The sequence below is a fragment of the Falco naumanni genome, chromosome 9, assembly GCF_017639655.2.
Source record: "Falco naumanni isolate bFalNau1 chromosome 9, bFalNau1.pat, whole genome shotgun sequence".
NCBI classification, from domain to species: Eukaryota; Metazoa; Chordata; class Aves; order Falconiformes; family Falconidae; genus Falco; species Falco naumanni.
In genome coordinates, this window is record NC_054062.1 from 34,672,709 (window position 1) to 34,685,599 (window position 12,891).

Genomic DNA, 12,891 nt, shown 5'->3' on the forward strand with positions numbered 1-12,891 from the left:
GAGCAACCTGGTCTAGTGGGAGGTGTCCCTGCCCATGGCAGGGGGGTTGGAACTAGATGTTCTTTAAGGTCCCTTCCAACCCAAACCATGCTATGGTTCTATGAAACTGGACCAGAAGGCAAACTCCAGAAGCACATCTCATGTATCCAAACCACTAATGACGGTGGTTAGTGTGTCATTAACCACTAGGCCAGACTAGAGCAGTCAAAAATTAAGCCTCCTGAAACAAGGTAGTTTCTTGTTTCACCAAAAGGACTTGTTTTGTTCTTCAGACCTACTCTTCTCACACTGCACCAGCAGGTGCTGTAGAGATGGCCTGTAACTTGGACACTGCAAGTTGTACTGCTGAAGAGCCCATGACATCTGCAAGATTTTCACCATAAGTCAGAAACTCCCTCCCATTACCGTGCTGTTCAACATCTGGAGTCAATTTTACATCGTTAAAAACTCTGAGAACGTTGCAGAGTCAGGCCATTTCACCCTGCATCAAGGGGATGCTCTCAGTCCTCCTTTTGTTGGGGTGGAGGGGAACACTGCACTGACGATGTCCTGCCCCAGTTTACCCTATCTTTAAATTTAAAATGGTGAGGGACAAGGAGGAATAATAGAGAAATGCTGTTTGGTTAGAGATGTGGAAAGAGCAGCGGAGGGCAAGGGCTGCTGCAGCTGAGGAGGAGCCTGGATCAGGGCCCTGAAGGCCTCTGCTGGGGTGGTTTGTGCTTCTGCTCCACCTCCTTCCTCCACGCTGGCTTGGGCCCAGGCCCACGGCTGGGCACGCTCCTGCGGCCGCGCCAGCGTTCCCTTCTGCGCCCCCGCCTTAGTGAGGGGCTGCTTTTCCAGGCAGGCCAGTTCTCAGCGGGGGCATTCCGTGACCACGCAGGCGCAGCCAAGGGAATGGTAATGGAGAAGGTAATGGCTGAATGGCCAGGCACCAGGCACAGGGAAGGGGTCTGCTTACGGTGGCCTGTGCAGTCTCGCTGCCAAATGGCTATTTCTCCTTTTCAGTTGCACGGTACTGCTGCAGAAAAGGCTGTGGGATTTAAGATCACGTGCTCCCTTTGGAAGGCTCCCCAAAAGGGTGAAACTGCTTGGTCTGTGGCACTGCTGGTGGTGTGCTGCATCAGGGTACAAGCAAGTCTTTGCAGGAGAGTAGAAGGGAAGATTTACTGAAGCAATACTTTGAAACACTACTGTAAAAAAACAAACCAATGGAATTATCATAAAATGGAATTTCGCCCCCCAGCAAACCTCTGCCAGAGACAATGGACTGACAGCGTGCAATGGAAAGCAAGAATGCAAGTTCCACTCCACAAGTTTCACAACCAGTCCTCTCATACCTACCATTAATATGTCTAACCTCCTAAACTTTTGTGACAGCAGTTCAAAGTCATGTTTTGCAGCAAAAAAAAAGTTCAGCAGGTTTTTCTTTTAAAAAAATTCTGCAATATTCTGACTAATTTTGGAGTCTGTGTAAAAAAGAACAGATTTATTTAATAACTTCAAAAAGCAAACAAAATTATAAGAAAGCTGCAAATCTAAAGTGGTCTTGCTGCCTAACATTTTAAACAATAGAAGCTTTACAGTCAACTCCAAAAAATATCAACAAACATCTACAATCTTAATTCATGTTTTGCTGTGATGTTTTCATCAGATCAAAATGTTTGACAAAGAAGGGGTACTAGAAGGGAGTAGGCATAGATAATAAAAGTTAGTAGAAAAATGATCAGAAAATTTTCTGAAAATGCAGGAAAAGTAGCCATTTTGTCTGGGACAAAGGCATCTGGAAGCAAAGGGACAAAAACAGGGGAAGGGGGGGGGGAGGGGGGAAAACCCCAAACCGAAAAAGTATAAGAGAAGGGGAGACCCTCATCCAGCAAAGCATTGGCACGCAGGCTCAGCGTGAAGCAAAGCCTAAAGATAGGCTGGAACACAAGTGCATTGCTGGATTTAGAGGGAGGAAAACACTTGCAAGAGACAACAATACTTTAGTAGGTACCTACCAAGAGAACGTGTTTCCTCTAATTGTTGCTTCAGAGTTTTCTAGCTAAGCCTGAGATTTCGGGCTGTAGAATGCTGCTGAAAAGGACACAGTGACTCTTGCCAGACTAATTGCTTTACAACAGACCACCTAAGATTGGAAGAGACTGTTTGCAATCAGCTGGTCCCTAACATAGCCCTTTTGAATTCTGCAAATGTAAATGGAGTTTTTGGAGAGACCGTTTTGTCTGGGAGAGGTCACTGGCACCTGGTCCCTCAGCGTGGCCTGTGTGGATATGTTTATCTCCACTAAAAATTGGTTTGCCTATGGAAAGCACCATTTTACTACTGAACTTGGGGAGAAAAAAACATGACAGGAATGTCCTTAGGACATTTTGGGTGAGGAACTTGAACAAACTTATTCAAAAGCCCATTAAAAATACTCCTAGAAGAAAACAAGAGCAAACAAATCGACCCCAAAAATCATCAGTAAGAAGAAAAGGATAATAACGTTATCAAACTATATATATAATTGTTTTCATTAAAAAAAGAAGGAAAAAAGCACACCTACCGCCTGCAGTTCTGGTCAGGTTCTCCCTCCTCCCCCCACAAAAGAAGTAAAAATGAAAAATACAAATAAAATAAATTAACCCTTTCATCAGCCTGGTTCCTAACTGAAACAATTTCTTCCCCTGTTACTGTAGTTACTGCATACATCTGTTAAAAGTCTTGAGAAAAAAAACCCCACAAACCACCCTGCAATTCTTCAGGCGAAACTTAAAGTAGATTTTTTTCCCCGGCTCTTTGTAATCCTGGAATTATTTGACCGGTAGACTTCCCCTGCACTAGTATGAGGATATGGGTGCCAGGTACAGGCATCTTTATGGGACGGTCAGGATTATTCCCACAGCATTGACAAAGGGCATTTGAGTGAAGGTTATTGCCTTCCTGGGACTTGCTCTGGTTTAAAAGACATCACTTTGAACTTCACGTCAGCGCTTTCTCTCTGAACTCCAGTGTTAATTGCTTATCATTTGGTTCTGCCTAACGATTTGGATAATATAATTCATCAACTCTAATAATAATGGCCATGACTCACAGGTGTACTTAAATATGCAAATAGCATCATTAGGCCAATGGGAATCACACACTCAAAGTTGAATACATGGTTTAGTACCTGGGCAAATGAGTTCCCCAGTGCACTCAAGGAAGTAGAAAAGTTATGAGTCATGGTCACAAGATACATACTTAATCATTAATTTTAGTTTTTTTTTTAAATAAATTGCAAGAGCCACAGTGGAAAGACACTGTAGCTTACATGTGAACAGAACTGAACCCTTTAGCAATGAGAGCAGAGTAAGGAGTGCATTCAGGCAGCTGGGAAACATCCCCTGCACCCCTCAGCGCTTTGCTAAATCTTTATTTCCCTTCAGTGAATGCATTAAAACATGTAACAGTGGAATTTAACCCTCATGATCCTTATTTTCCCTCTGGAAATACATCTGTTGAGAGGTACCCACAAAAGGGCCTTATTGGGCCAGTAGAATAACATTTCTGGAGGGCTCCAGACAAAATACATCCAGCGTGCGTGGTGGAGACCAAAGCAGAAGTACAGGAAGCAAAGGAATTACTCAGTGAAACCAGATTTTTTCCCACACTCCACATTTTCCTCCTCTGACAAGATATTTCACGCCTTCAAAACCCAGCACGATTTTCCCTTTTCAGCAAAAAGGCGCCATCAATTCTTTATAATTTAAACAGGAGAAGAAAGTTTGTGATGAAAAGGTTAAGGATGGAATCATAATTATATAGGTGGAAGTTTGTCATCTGGTAACCAGAAACGGTAGCAAAAAGTTTTATCACGTCCTCTCTGAGCAGCGCTCTGAACTGAACGTGGTGGGTTTCACCAATTTTTCTAAAGAAATTGCTCAAGAAGGATTTCTTTCTTGGATCAAAGGATCCCCCCACAGAAACATTGTCTAGTCTTGCACTCATTTATACAGCAGCTGCTGGAAAATGAGCCTAATTCTTCATCTGAAGAGTCTGACCACAATAATAGAATGAAGTGAAAATGACCAAAGAAAAAGAATATAAATGGTGTCATTTTCAAACCCTGCCACTGGCCTCTTGGAGAAGACAGAAAGCAAAGCAGAAAGCTCTGGCACACTGAGCCCCTGCAGCCCCAGCAGGCAGCATCTGGGCAGATTCCTGGTGTGCAGTTGAAGAACTCTTCCCAAGCTCCAGGGACAGAACTTGCAAAGCATCTCCAAGCAAATCTTCAGGAAGGTCCTCCTTCTCCTTTCATTCTGCTGTCATTTCCCAAGCTTCTCCACCCTCAGGTTTGTCTCACTTTTTGGCTATCAGCCAAGGAGTTTGACCCTTGAAGGGGCAGACAAACAGTTTCACTTGAAGATGGCCAGGCATTAACAGATACCAATGGCAACAGCAACCGAGTTACAGGTTTTAGTAGGGATGGACTCTGAAACTAAACTGTCAGGTTCAGGGTACAAACTCAGCTTCTACCATTTGGTTTTTTCTTGAAATGCAAGGTGCAACACTCTTTGGGAAGAGCGGCTTATCAGTGAAGTTTCATGGATTCGCAGGTCTCTGGTTTATCCCCAGTGGCTGACGAGGTTGTGTCAGTATCAGGGGCTGCAGTAACGGCAATCTGAAATGGTTACCTAAGCTACCCGAGTTAATAAACCAAACAGGCTGTGGTCTGCAGCAACCACAGGGAGCATTAGTCACCATTTCCAACCTTTAATGACAGGTGAATGGGTATCGTACACATGCTTTTTCCTTAGAGCTATGTCAGCTGTCTCATCTTCTGTACAACTGCTGCAGATAATCTGGGGTCCTGTCCCTCTCCCTGCGTGTATGCTGTGTGAGGTGCTGTGCTTTTGTGGCAGTCAGCCACTACAGCTGCTCAAAACTTGATGCCCAGAGGCAAAACTTACAGAGAAGCACTGTGGGTTTGCCAAAACACCCAGGCACCCTTTGTCAGTGTTGACTGTCACGGGCTGAGCTCACAAAAGTATTTAGGTGTGCCACTCCTTAGGTGCCTGCTTCCTAGGGCAACCTGTGTGACTTAGCTACCTCAGCACCCTTGAGAATCAGGTCTAAGAGCAGAGTTTTCTTCACAGCTGAGGTCTAACTATCCCTTTTGCCAAGATGCAAAAGGAGCTGCTGGTTTACAAGTAAAAGCAAAAATGAAACAAATTTTCAAGTCAGTAGACTCTCCTCTGATATACCATTCCCAGAAAGGTTTTAAAACGCTTTTTGCTGAATTAAGTTCAGTGTTTTAAGGGTATGCCAAAGGAAGCACTATCAGAAGGTGATGAATTCTGCTGCCCACAAAAAGCACCTGTAGAGCCAGCAGCTAACCTGAAGCTAAACCAATGCTGTAAACAGTGTTCTGAGACAACAAAGAAGAAAAAGGTAATAAGGGTGAAAGCATGTGTTAATGCTCCGTGTGTGAGCATCTGTGTTTTGCTGGCAGAAAGCAGCTGAGTCCTAAGGAAACTGTGGCACCATGTCTTTTGTGGTTTTGCACTGGAGTAAGTCAGGTGCATCACCACTGTAACAGTAGAATTACACTGAGTAGCCGGAAGTAAAGAAAATCAAGCCTCTTCTGCTCATACTAGCCCTCCTGTCCTGCCTCTTTACTGACACCAGTGAGGTACTTTCAAGAGTTCTGGCAATTGCATTTCAAGGCCCCCCTATGCCTCCGGCAAAAGCTTTCTCTCTCACAAATACATCAGTTGAAAACCAACCCAAGAAATAAGCCAGATACAGTATCATCTCAAGTTACCCTTTAGTAGCTGTGTCACGACAAGGCAACAGAGGATGCTTCAATCATTTTTAGATCACACAAACCCAAGCAAAGACAATCCCATGCGGTGCAATCACAAATAACAGTTACAAAACAAACCCACACAGACACCAAAGTGAACAGGGAGCATTGGCAGTTTTTTTTCTGAGGATCTGTAAGTTTCTAAGGATTAAACACAGCCAGCATTTTTAAAAGGGACCAAAGCACTGAAATTACCTACCTTGTGAGCCGAGCACTACAAGACCAGAGCAGAAGTTCACTACTGCTGCTACTACTACTACTATAACCTCCCCAAACCAATGTGCCGTCAGCATACCTGGTTGGGTCTTTGGTAACTATCTTGTGTTTAGCAGGTGTGCAATTAAAACACCAGAGTTGTGTGGCACTCGTTTAAATAAGTGGTGCTGTTCCAATTAGCTAAGCTTCACAGCTGCAAAGCCTTGTAACTGAGCTGGGTCTTATGTTAATGAGATAGATTGCTGAGAAAACAAACAAGGATTCCTCACTGCTCTGTAGTTCATTTTCTTTCTGTGTCATTTAAGCTCTAGTACCCCAAGCATCTCATGAAAACATCATGCATGGAAAAGTTTAATCCAAAGGACAATGTTGGCGTGAGAAGAAATAGTTGTAAATGCCATGAATTGGTTTAGGTTGAAAGTTTGCAAGGAGTTTACTAACTGCAAGAGCAATCTGAGTCAGCACCAGCCTGTGGGATGGGGGGGCAAGGGACACGGGGGGGGGGGGGGGGGGGGGGGGAGTAGAACCCTCGCTGTTTTTTGGATGAAGTCCAACAAATTTCTGAAAGGGTGAGGTGGCAAATGGATTGCAACAGTCGGGATGGGCTTGGTTCCTTGGGCAGTCCCTGGCAGGCCTTTTCCTATGCGTGCAAGAGAAGCGCATCTCCTACTCTGTCGTTTTACTCTGACAGTGCTAAAACACTGTATGGAACTGGTTGGAACCCCTCCTAATTAATAGTTTGTAAACAGATGAATAGTTGAGTATAGGGGTTGAACAGCTGCGTATAGGAGGTGGTTGTAGTGGTGACCACTTCAGCTGGCACAGCTGTAGCCAGGAGAAGGTGCTGCGAACACAGCCCATGATCCATACGTAGGGCACCGCGGGAGGGGGTGCTGGGCCCCGTCTGCAGCGGCACTGTTATGCCAAGAGCAGGGCTTCAGCAGGCCAGTCTAATGAACTGCCGCTTCTGTTTCTCCTTCGGCATCTTTAAATACTGATAACTTCTCTCCACCCACTTCAAAACTTCTGGATTGCAAACTGCCTTCCCCCCTTGCGTGAAGGACCAAGGAAAGTGGATGTGTTTTAGGGGAAAGATTTAGGCTTCCACTCCTTTGCTTATTTTCAAAGACAAGTATATTGTGATCTTCACTTTAGTCCTAGGGTATAATTTTTCTTGATGGGTAGTTTAGACTTGAGACCTTAATAAAGGTAGGTCAAGAAGGATAATTAAGATGTACATATGCAAATTAAGATGACACAGCAAATTTGAATGCGACCTTAACATTTTAAAAAGCCATGTGAATTGATTTCTTTAATACACATTCATTAAGATATCATCAAGGTATTCTGCTGTATGCAGTTTTAAGTGAGGCTTTAATTAATTGTAACCTGCAGGCCTACAATTTAGACACGTTAGAATTTCTTGCTGACCAGGACTCGTTGCCATGAAGGTTGTTCTAGCTAAGTAACTGCTCGTGGGAGGTGCGAGAGACTAAGAGTTTCTCCTTGTACAAGCTAACTCCACAGCTCCTGGAGGAGGTGGTACCGTTCCTGCATGGCCCAGGAGCTGGCGGGAGGCCATGCTTGGCTGGCTGAATATGATCAAGAAACAGACCTTGTCTGATAACTATTAATCACGGAATCTCTACACTCCCAGCATACAGTGGCTACTGCGCGGTTTTTCAGCAACACCTTAATTTAAACACAACAAAATTCTTAATGTTTTGCTTTAATAAAAAATACATAATAATTTGAAGTATTTTTGAACGATTCCAGCTTGAAAAATGAAAATTACCTTTAAATCTATACAGGGTAGTTCCTTTGGGCACTTTTAATACAATAATTTATTAAGTTCCTATATTCATCATGTGTGCACAAATCTCATGTAAATATTACAGCTGTACTCCATGACAAAACAAGCATAATGCAGACAAAGAATTATACAGAGAACTGACAAACAGGGAAGAAGGAAGATCTAGTATTTTCTGTACAAAAAATATGCAGCTTTTTGATAATTTGTAAAAATGCATAACTTTTGGCATTTCAGAGAAGAACACTGTATAAAAATAAATATTCTATGTACAGTAACACACACAGGCCAGTCCAGGGTTAGAATCATCACTGCAAAAGAAAACATAAACGAGTGTTAGTGACAATTCACTAACAAATGTTAGTGACAGCTCAGGAGGGGAAAGGCCACTTCATGGGATAGAAGGACAGCGGGACAGTGTTAGGGAAGCTGGCTCTGGAGTCTCCAGGAGGAAAAGAAATGGTGCTGGATCTCAGCAGAGATCCTTTTCACTTCCCTGGGCAGGGAGGACGAGAGGTTCAATCCAGGCTGACTCTCTGCCTCCACTTTCTTCCTACCACTGTGGCTTGAGTACTTGGCATTAACGCACGCAGCAGGTGCGGAAGGTGGGCTAGACCCTGAGGAGTGGCAGAGGAGTCTGAGGGAACCTCAGAAGGGGACCCCTGAGGCAGCTGAACCATCAGAAGCAAAGGGAGGATAGAGGGGACAGATACTTGCACCTTCCTTTCAGTGCTAGCCCCAAACTGAGCTAGCAAGCCCATTCCCTCCTGTTCTCTCGCGGCGGGAGCACTGCGGGGCCCGGTGCCAAAAGCCCAGCGGGGACGTGCAGGAGCACAGAGCCGCAGCTCAGTCATTCTGCTGAAAGCGAGCCATGACCCTCTGCCAGCTCCCACCAGCCTCCCGTGGCACCAGGGCTACCTGGGGCATGCCAGCTCCCAGCCTCTGCTGAGTCAACTAGCCAGAAATCTAATCTGTACGCAATTATTACTGCTCTTCAAGGCCAGGCAGCTCAAAGGACACAAATTATCTCCTTTTATCCCATAAATATACAAACAAGGAAGAGTTTTGCTTGCTGCTTTTCAGGGGTATGGTCCTGGAAATCCCATGCATGCCTCCACACCTCTTTTGCTTTTAGCCAGACTCGTTGACAAACATTAGCAGGACCTGTAGTACTGCCAGCTCGGCACGGTCACAACATTTCCAGGATTGTTTTACCTTATTCCAGCAGCCTTGAACTGGAAGGCCATCTTCTCCCTGCAAAAAAGACAGGTGAAATAGCAGTTTAGAACACAGAAAAAAGTTCAGAGATCGACATAAGAAGGTGTGGGTTAAGTATTACAGCTGCAACAAACAGTCTGAACCAGGGCTGGAGGAATATTCCTGAAAGATATTCCTCACCCCTTTGGAGTGACCCAGACTACTGGCTGACATAACCAGTGTAGCTTGAAGCAAGGGCTGAGACTGAGGAGGGGGGTGGCCCGCAGGCTACGCAAGGAGCTTAATGTACATGAGGTCGATAGGCTCATCCTTGTTCTTCGCTGAGGAAGGTGGGAGCACAGGAGGTCCCATTCAGCCAGAAAAATACCGCAGGCAGGTGGCAGTGAGTGGAAAGCACGAGATGGCTGGTCTGTGTCCTCAGGCTTGACTCTGTAACGCTGAGGTTGTAAGCAAACCCCAGAGGCAGCAATAATCTTGGGTCCTGATGAGGGTCTGGAAAAAACTCCATTTCCTTTCTGCCCTGTTTTTTAAAGGGTTTGCTTTATCATGTGAGAGATTGCCCAGCTGTCCCCTCCTGCCTCTGAGGAAATCCTGCTCCAGGAAAATTAGAAAGGCAAGTGGCTAGGCAGACCCTGTGCTGGTGGAGGATGTCTCAGCTGACTCCCTGAGGGGGAGCTTTTGCCTCAATAAAGTCAGTTGAGGTTTCCGCGAGAATTCCCCGGCACTTCTATAACCCTGACATCTTGGGCTACACATCCCAAAATGGGAGTGTCATTTTTAATTTTGTTTAAATTTTAGTAATGTTGAAGAAGGTTCGCTACTTTAAGGGTTGTACTACTAAAAGACTGAGACTATATGGCTGGGAAATGCTTTTGTGAATTACTGCCATTACTTTCATCTCAGTGCAGCCCAATTTGATGTGAGAATACATGATCAGGTGCTCTTCAGCAGGAGATGAAGTCAGATGTAAGGAGATACACCTCTGACTTAAGAAGTCAAATACTTCTGCTGTGTGTCTGTGTCAGATTTGTGGGCTATTGCTGTTCCTCAGGAGAACTCAAGACCAGGGAGTGAAATTGTACAACGCACAGTGCAGGCACGTTTCTGTAGTCAAATGACCCAGTTCTCACTTCTTCAAGTACTGCGTGAGAAATCTGCAGTGCATGTCATCCCATTTGAGAAGGGGAAAGGAAAAAAAAAAACCAAACAGAAAAGCAAATGCACAGTAGTATATTGAGAAATAAACTATTTAAAGGACATGCACTTTCAAGGGACCAATGAACTGAATGTTGCCATGATGCTACAACCATATTGCTTTTCAAACACATTTTTTTGGACTGTGGTCTCCTTGTGCTATTTCCTTCCCCCGATTATGTGGAAATACTAAATTGCGGGTTAATTACTGGGTAAATTGTGGCGTTCCCATTGGTACACTGGTGGTGGTAGGAATGACTGGTGTAGTGCATTGCAGGAGGAGATAGGAAGTTAGGTGTATGAAGGAATGGGAGGCCAGGGAGTTACAGCTTACGGATCAAAGGAAGACCAGGGTCACAAGGAAGTGTTTGTTGCAGGCGACTTTGCTGAGAACGGAAATGCGACATGCTTATTAGTACCAAGTATCTCCTTCCACATATCTCAGATGCGTAAAGCATTAGTTCACAGCCTCCGTGGGTTACACACATGAATGTGTCAGCTGGATGCTAAGCTTTTAACCTAGTTGGATCAAAAAACATGCTTATTCACGTTCCCAAGCTAGCTTGCATGCCAGAACACTATATATAAAAAAATAACGGCATCTGTATTTCATCAGATTTTTTGGCAAGTTTCCCTTAACAAAAATAGGGATGAAAAGAAGTATACACTCTAACATGGCCATGCAGGGTATATCCCAACTGAGAGGAGAGACAAGAAAAGAAAGGTAGTCTGCCAGGGCACTGCTAGAATCTTTGCACCTGTGAAATTAGGTGCCTTGTTCAGCTCACTCCATAGAAACCTGGCTGTTTTCAGTGCAAGGCAGAACACATGGCTCAGTGTTTTTTCACCATTGTGGACTGCTCTGGGAAGGTGTGATTTCACCTGTGGGACTGGCAGAAGAGTTTCTTTCTATTACCTGACATTTACGGGGCAGCAACTGAGACTTTACAAGCGGTTACTGTTGCAGTTGCTGCCCTAAAGGGACACTGGCAGCACCCAAAGGAGGGAATGTTGGAAGGAAGACAGTTAGCTCTTCACAAAGGTCAAATGCTAAAGGCTTTTAATGGCAATTTCAGGGCTAGTTTGCTCAGGAGACTAAGAAAACCTCCCAAACTAAATGTGGCTTTTTTCTTTGGCATTTTTCCACCTATTTGAACTGATTGATATCCCATCCCTTGTAAATGGCATCAAACATCTTTAAGTAAGCATAAAGCTTGGAATGACCATGCTCGGGCAAATCTAGTCATGTCAAACAGGGGCTAGAAGGTCAGGGAAGTACAAGTTTCAAAGTATTACGGAGTTGTTGAGACTGCTGTAGGGAGCAAAAACTTCCCGATTGCCGCATCTCCAGAAAATCTCAGAATGAATTAATAGATCAGTGATGTTTAATGGGATACTTAGAAATCAGTTGAGATTAAGCATTACTGAATACCTCTGTCCTACAGTAGTTGGGTTAGATGAGGCACTAATACAATAATCATCCTTTAATACTTGAATAAGGTGGATATTGGGAAACAGGCGATTCCAAATTCAAGTTTCTTGGATGCTATGGGTACCGTTTGTACTTCTGGGGAGAGTCACAAATAGGAACTATCTAGCAGGAATCAAGCATCCAGTTAATACATTTCACATGGGCTCGCTAACAGGGTAACTCTCTTTTTTCAGTCATGTTAATGTACAGGGTGATTGAGGTAATACCAAGCAGCGTCAGGCTGTGCTAGCCACGTACAAGCTCTTAGAGTTAATGAAGGACATGAGCATTAGAGCTCCTTGCTAGAAAGCCAAGGCAGTGCAGAGGCAGGTCTTCATACGTTAGTCTACTGAAAGCTGTCAGTTTGCAGGCAAAGGAAGAATTAAAGCAGCTGTAAATAAATCCTCATTCCCACTGCATTTTCCCTCGTGCCACAAAGTAATGCTGGCAGCAGCTGTGAGTCTCAGCATGAAGGGAAGGGCCTGTTTCCGACAACAGCAGCGTGAGGAAGGTGGGATGGAGATAGGTAAGGAAGGAATTGCCAGGTGTTTCTAGGGCATGCATCTATTTGAAAGTATCAGAAAATAACAACCAAGATAGAAAAAGCAAACGAGCATGCAGGAAAGGGAAGGTACGCCATACCAATGGGCATGGGGCATCCAGGCCGTCCAGCCCAGGTAACCCCGGCTCACCCTTCTCGCCTTTAAAACCTCGGAGACCCTGTTTATGAAATCAACCACTATCGTTATTTCAGTTATTGCCCGTTACCTCCATGTCACGGGAGGAGAGGCCGAGTCCCCCACTGGGATTATCACAGGGCACTCTGCTGCATACCCATCATACAGATGGCCCGTGTTTCCCGTCTTAGTTTTGCCTGTGTAATCAGTAGTAGCAGTTTCCTTTCTGTTGTCTGCGAGTCAGGAGAGACTTCTCTGAGCTAAATCTGAGAAGGACGAGAATGGTGTTTCCTCTGTCCTGAAATCATCCGTTCTTCCTATCCGCACTAGGAAACTCAGCAGCTGGATTTCTGGATGGATGATCCACAAGTACTCTGGGATTTATGGCAGTACTGCAGATTTTTGGCAGTTTGCCGCAGTGTATGAGTTTAGATGAAAATGTACACAAATTCCTATATTTATTCATTTGTCTACA

General features: G+C 44.6%; 1 protein-coding gene across 12 annotated transcripts in view; it reads right to left on the bottom strand.

Moving 5' to 3' along the window:
- Nucleotides 1-6,534: 6,534 nt before the first annotated feature.
- The window catches only part of COL13A1 (collagen type XIII alpha 1 chain), a 92,636-nt gene continuing 86,279 nt past the window's right edge, over nt 6,535-12,891 (bottom strand). For 6 of the 12 annotated variants that reach the window (XM_040606795.1, XM_040606800.1, XM_040606796.1 and 3 more), the window contains 2 exons: nt 9,072-9,110; nt 6,542-8,167 (listed from right to left, as the gene is read on the bottom strand). In XM_040606795.1, coding sequence (XP_040462729.1) covers nt 8,165-8,167; nt 9,072-9,110 — 42 coding nt within the window. In that variant the 3' untranslated portion in view covers nt 6,542-8,164. Of the gene's footprint in view, nt 8,168-9,071; nt 12,460-12,891 lie in introns of all 12 variants that reach the window. The other 6 variants (XM_040606801.1, XM_040606804.1, XM_040606799.1 and 3 more) reach the window with 4 other exon arrangements.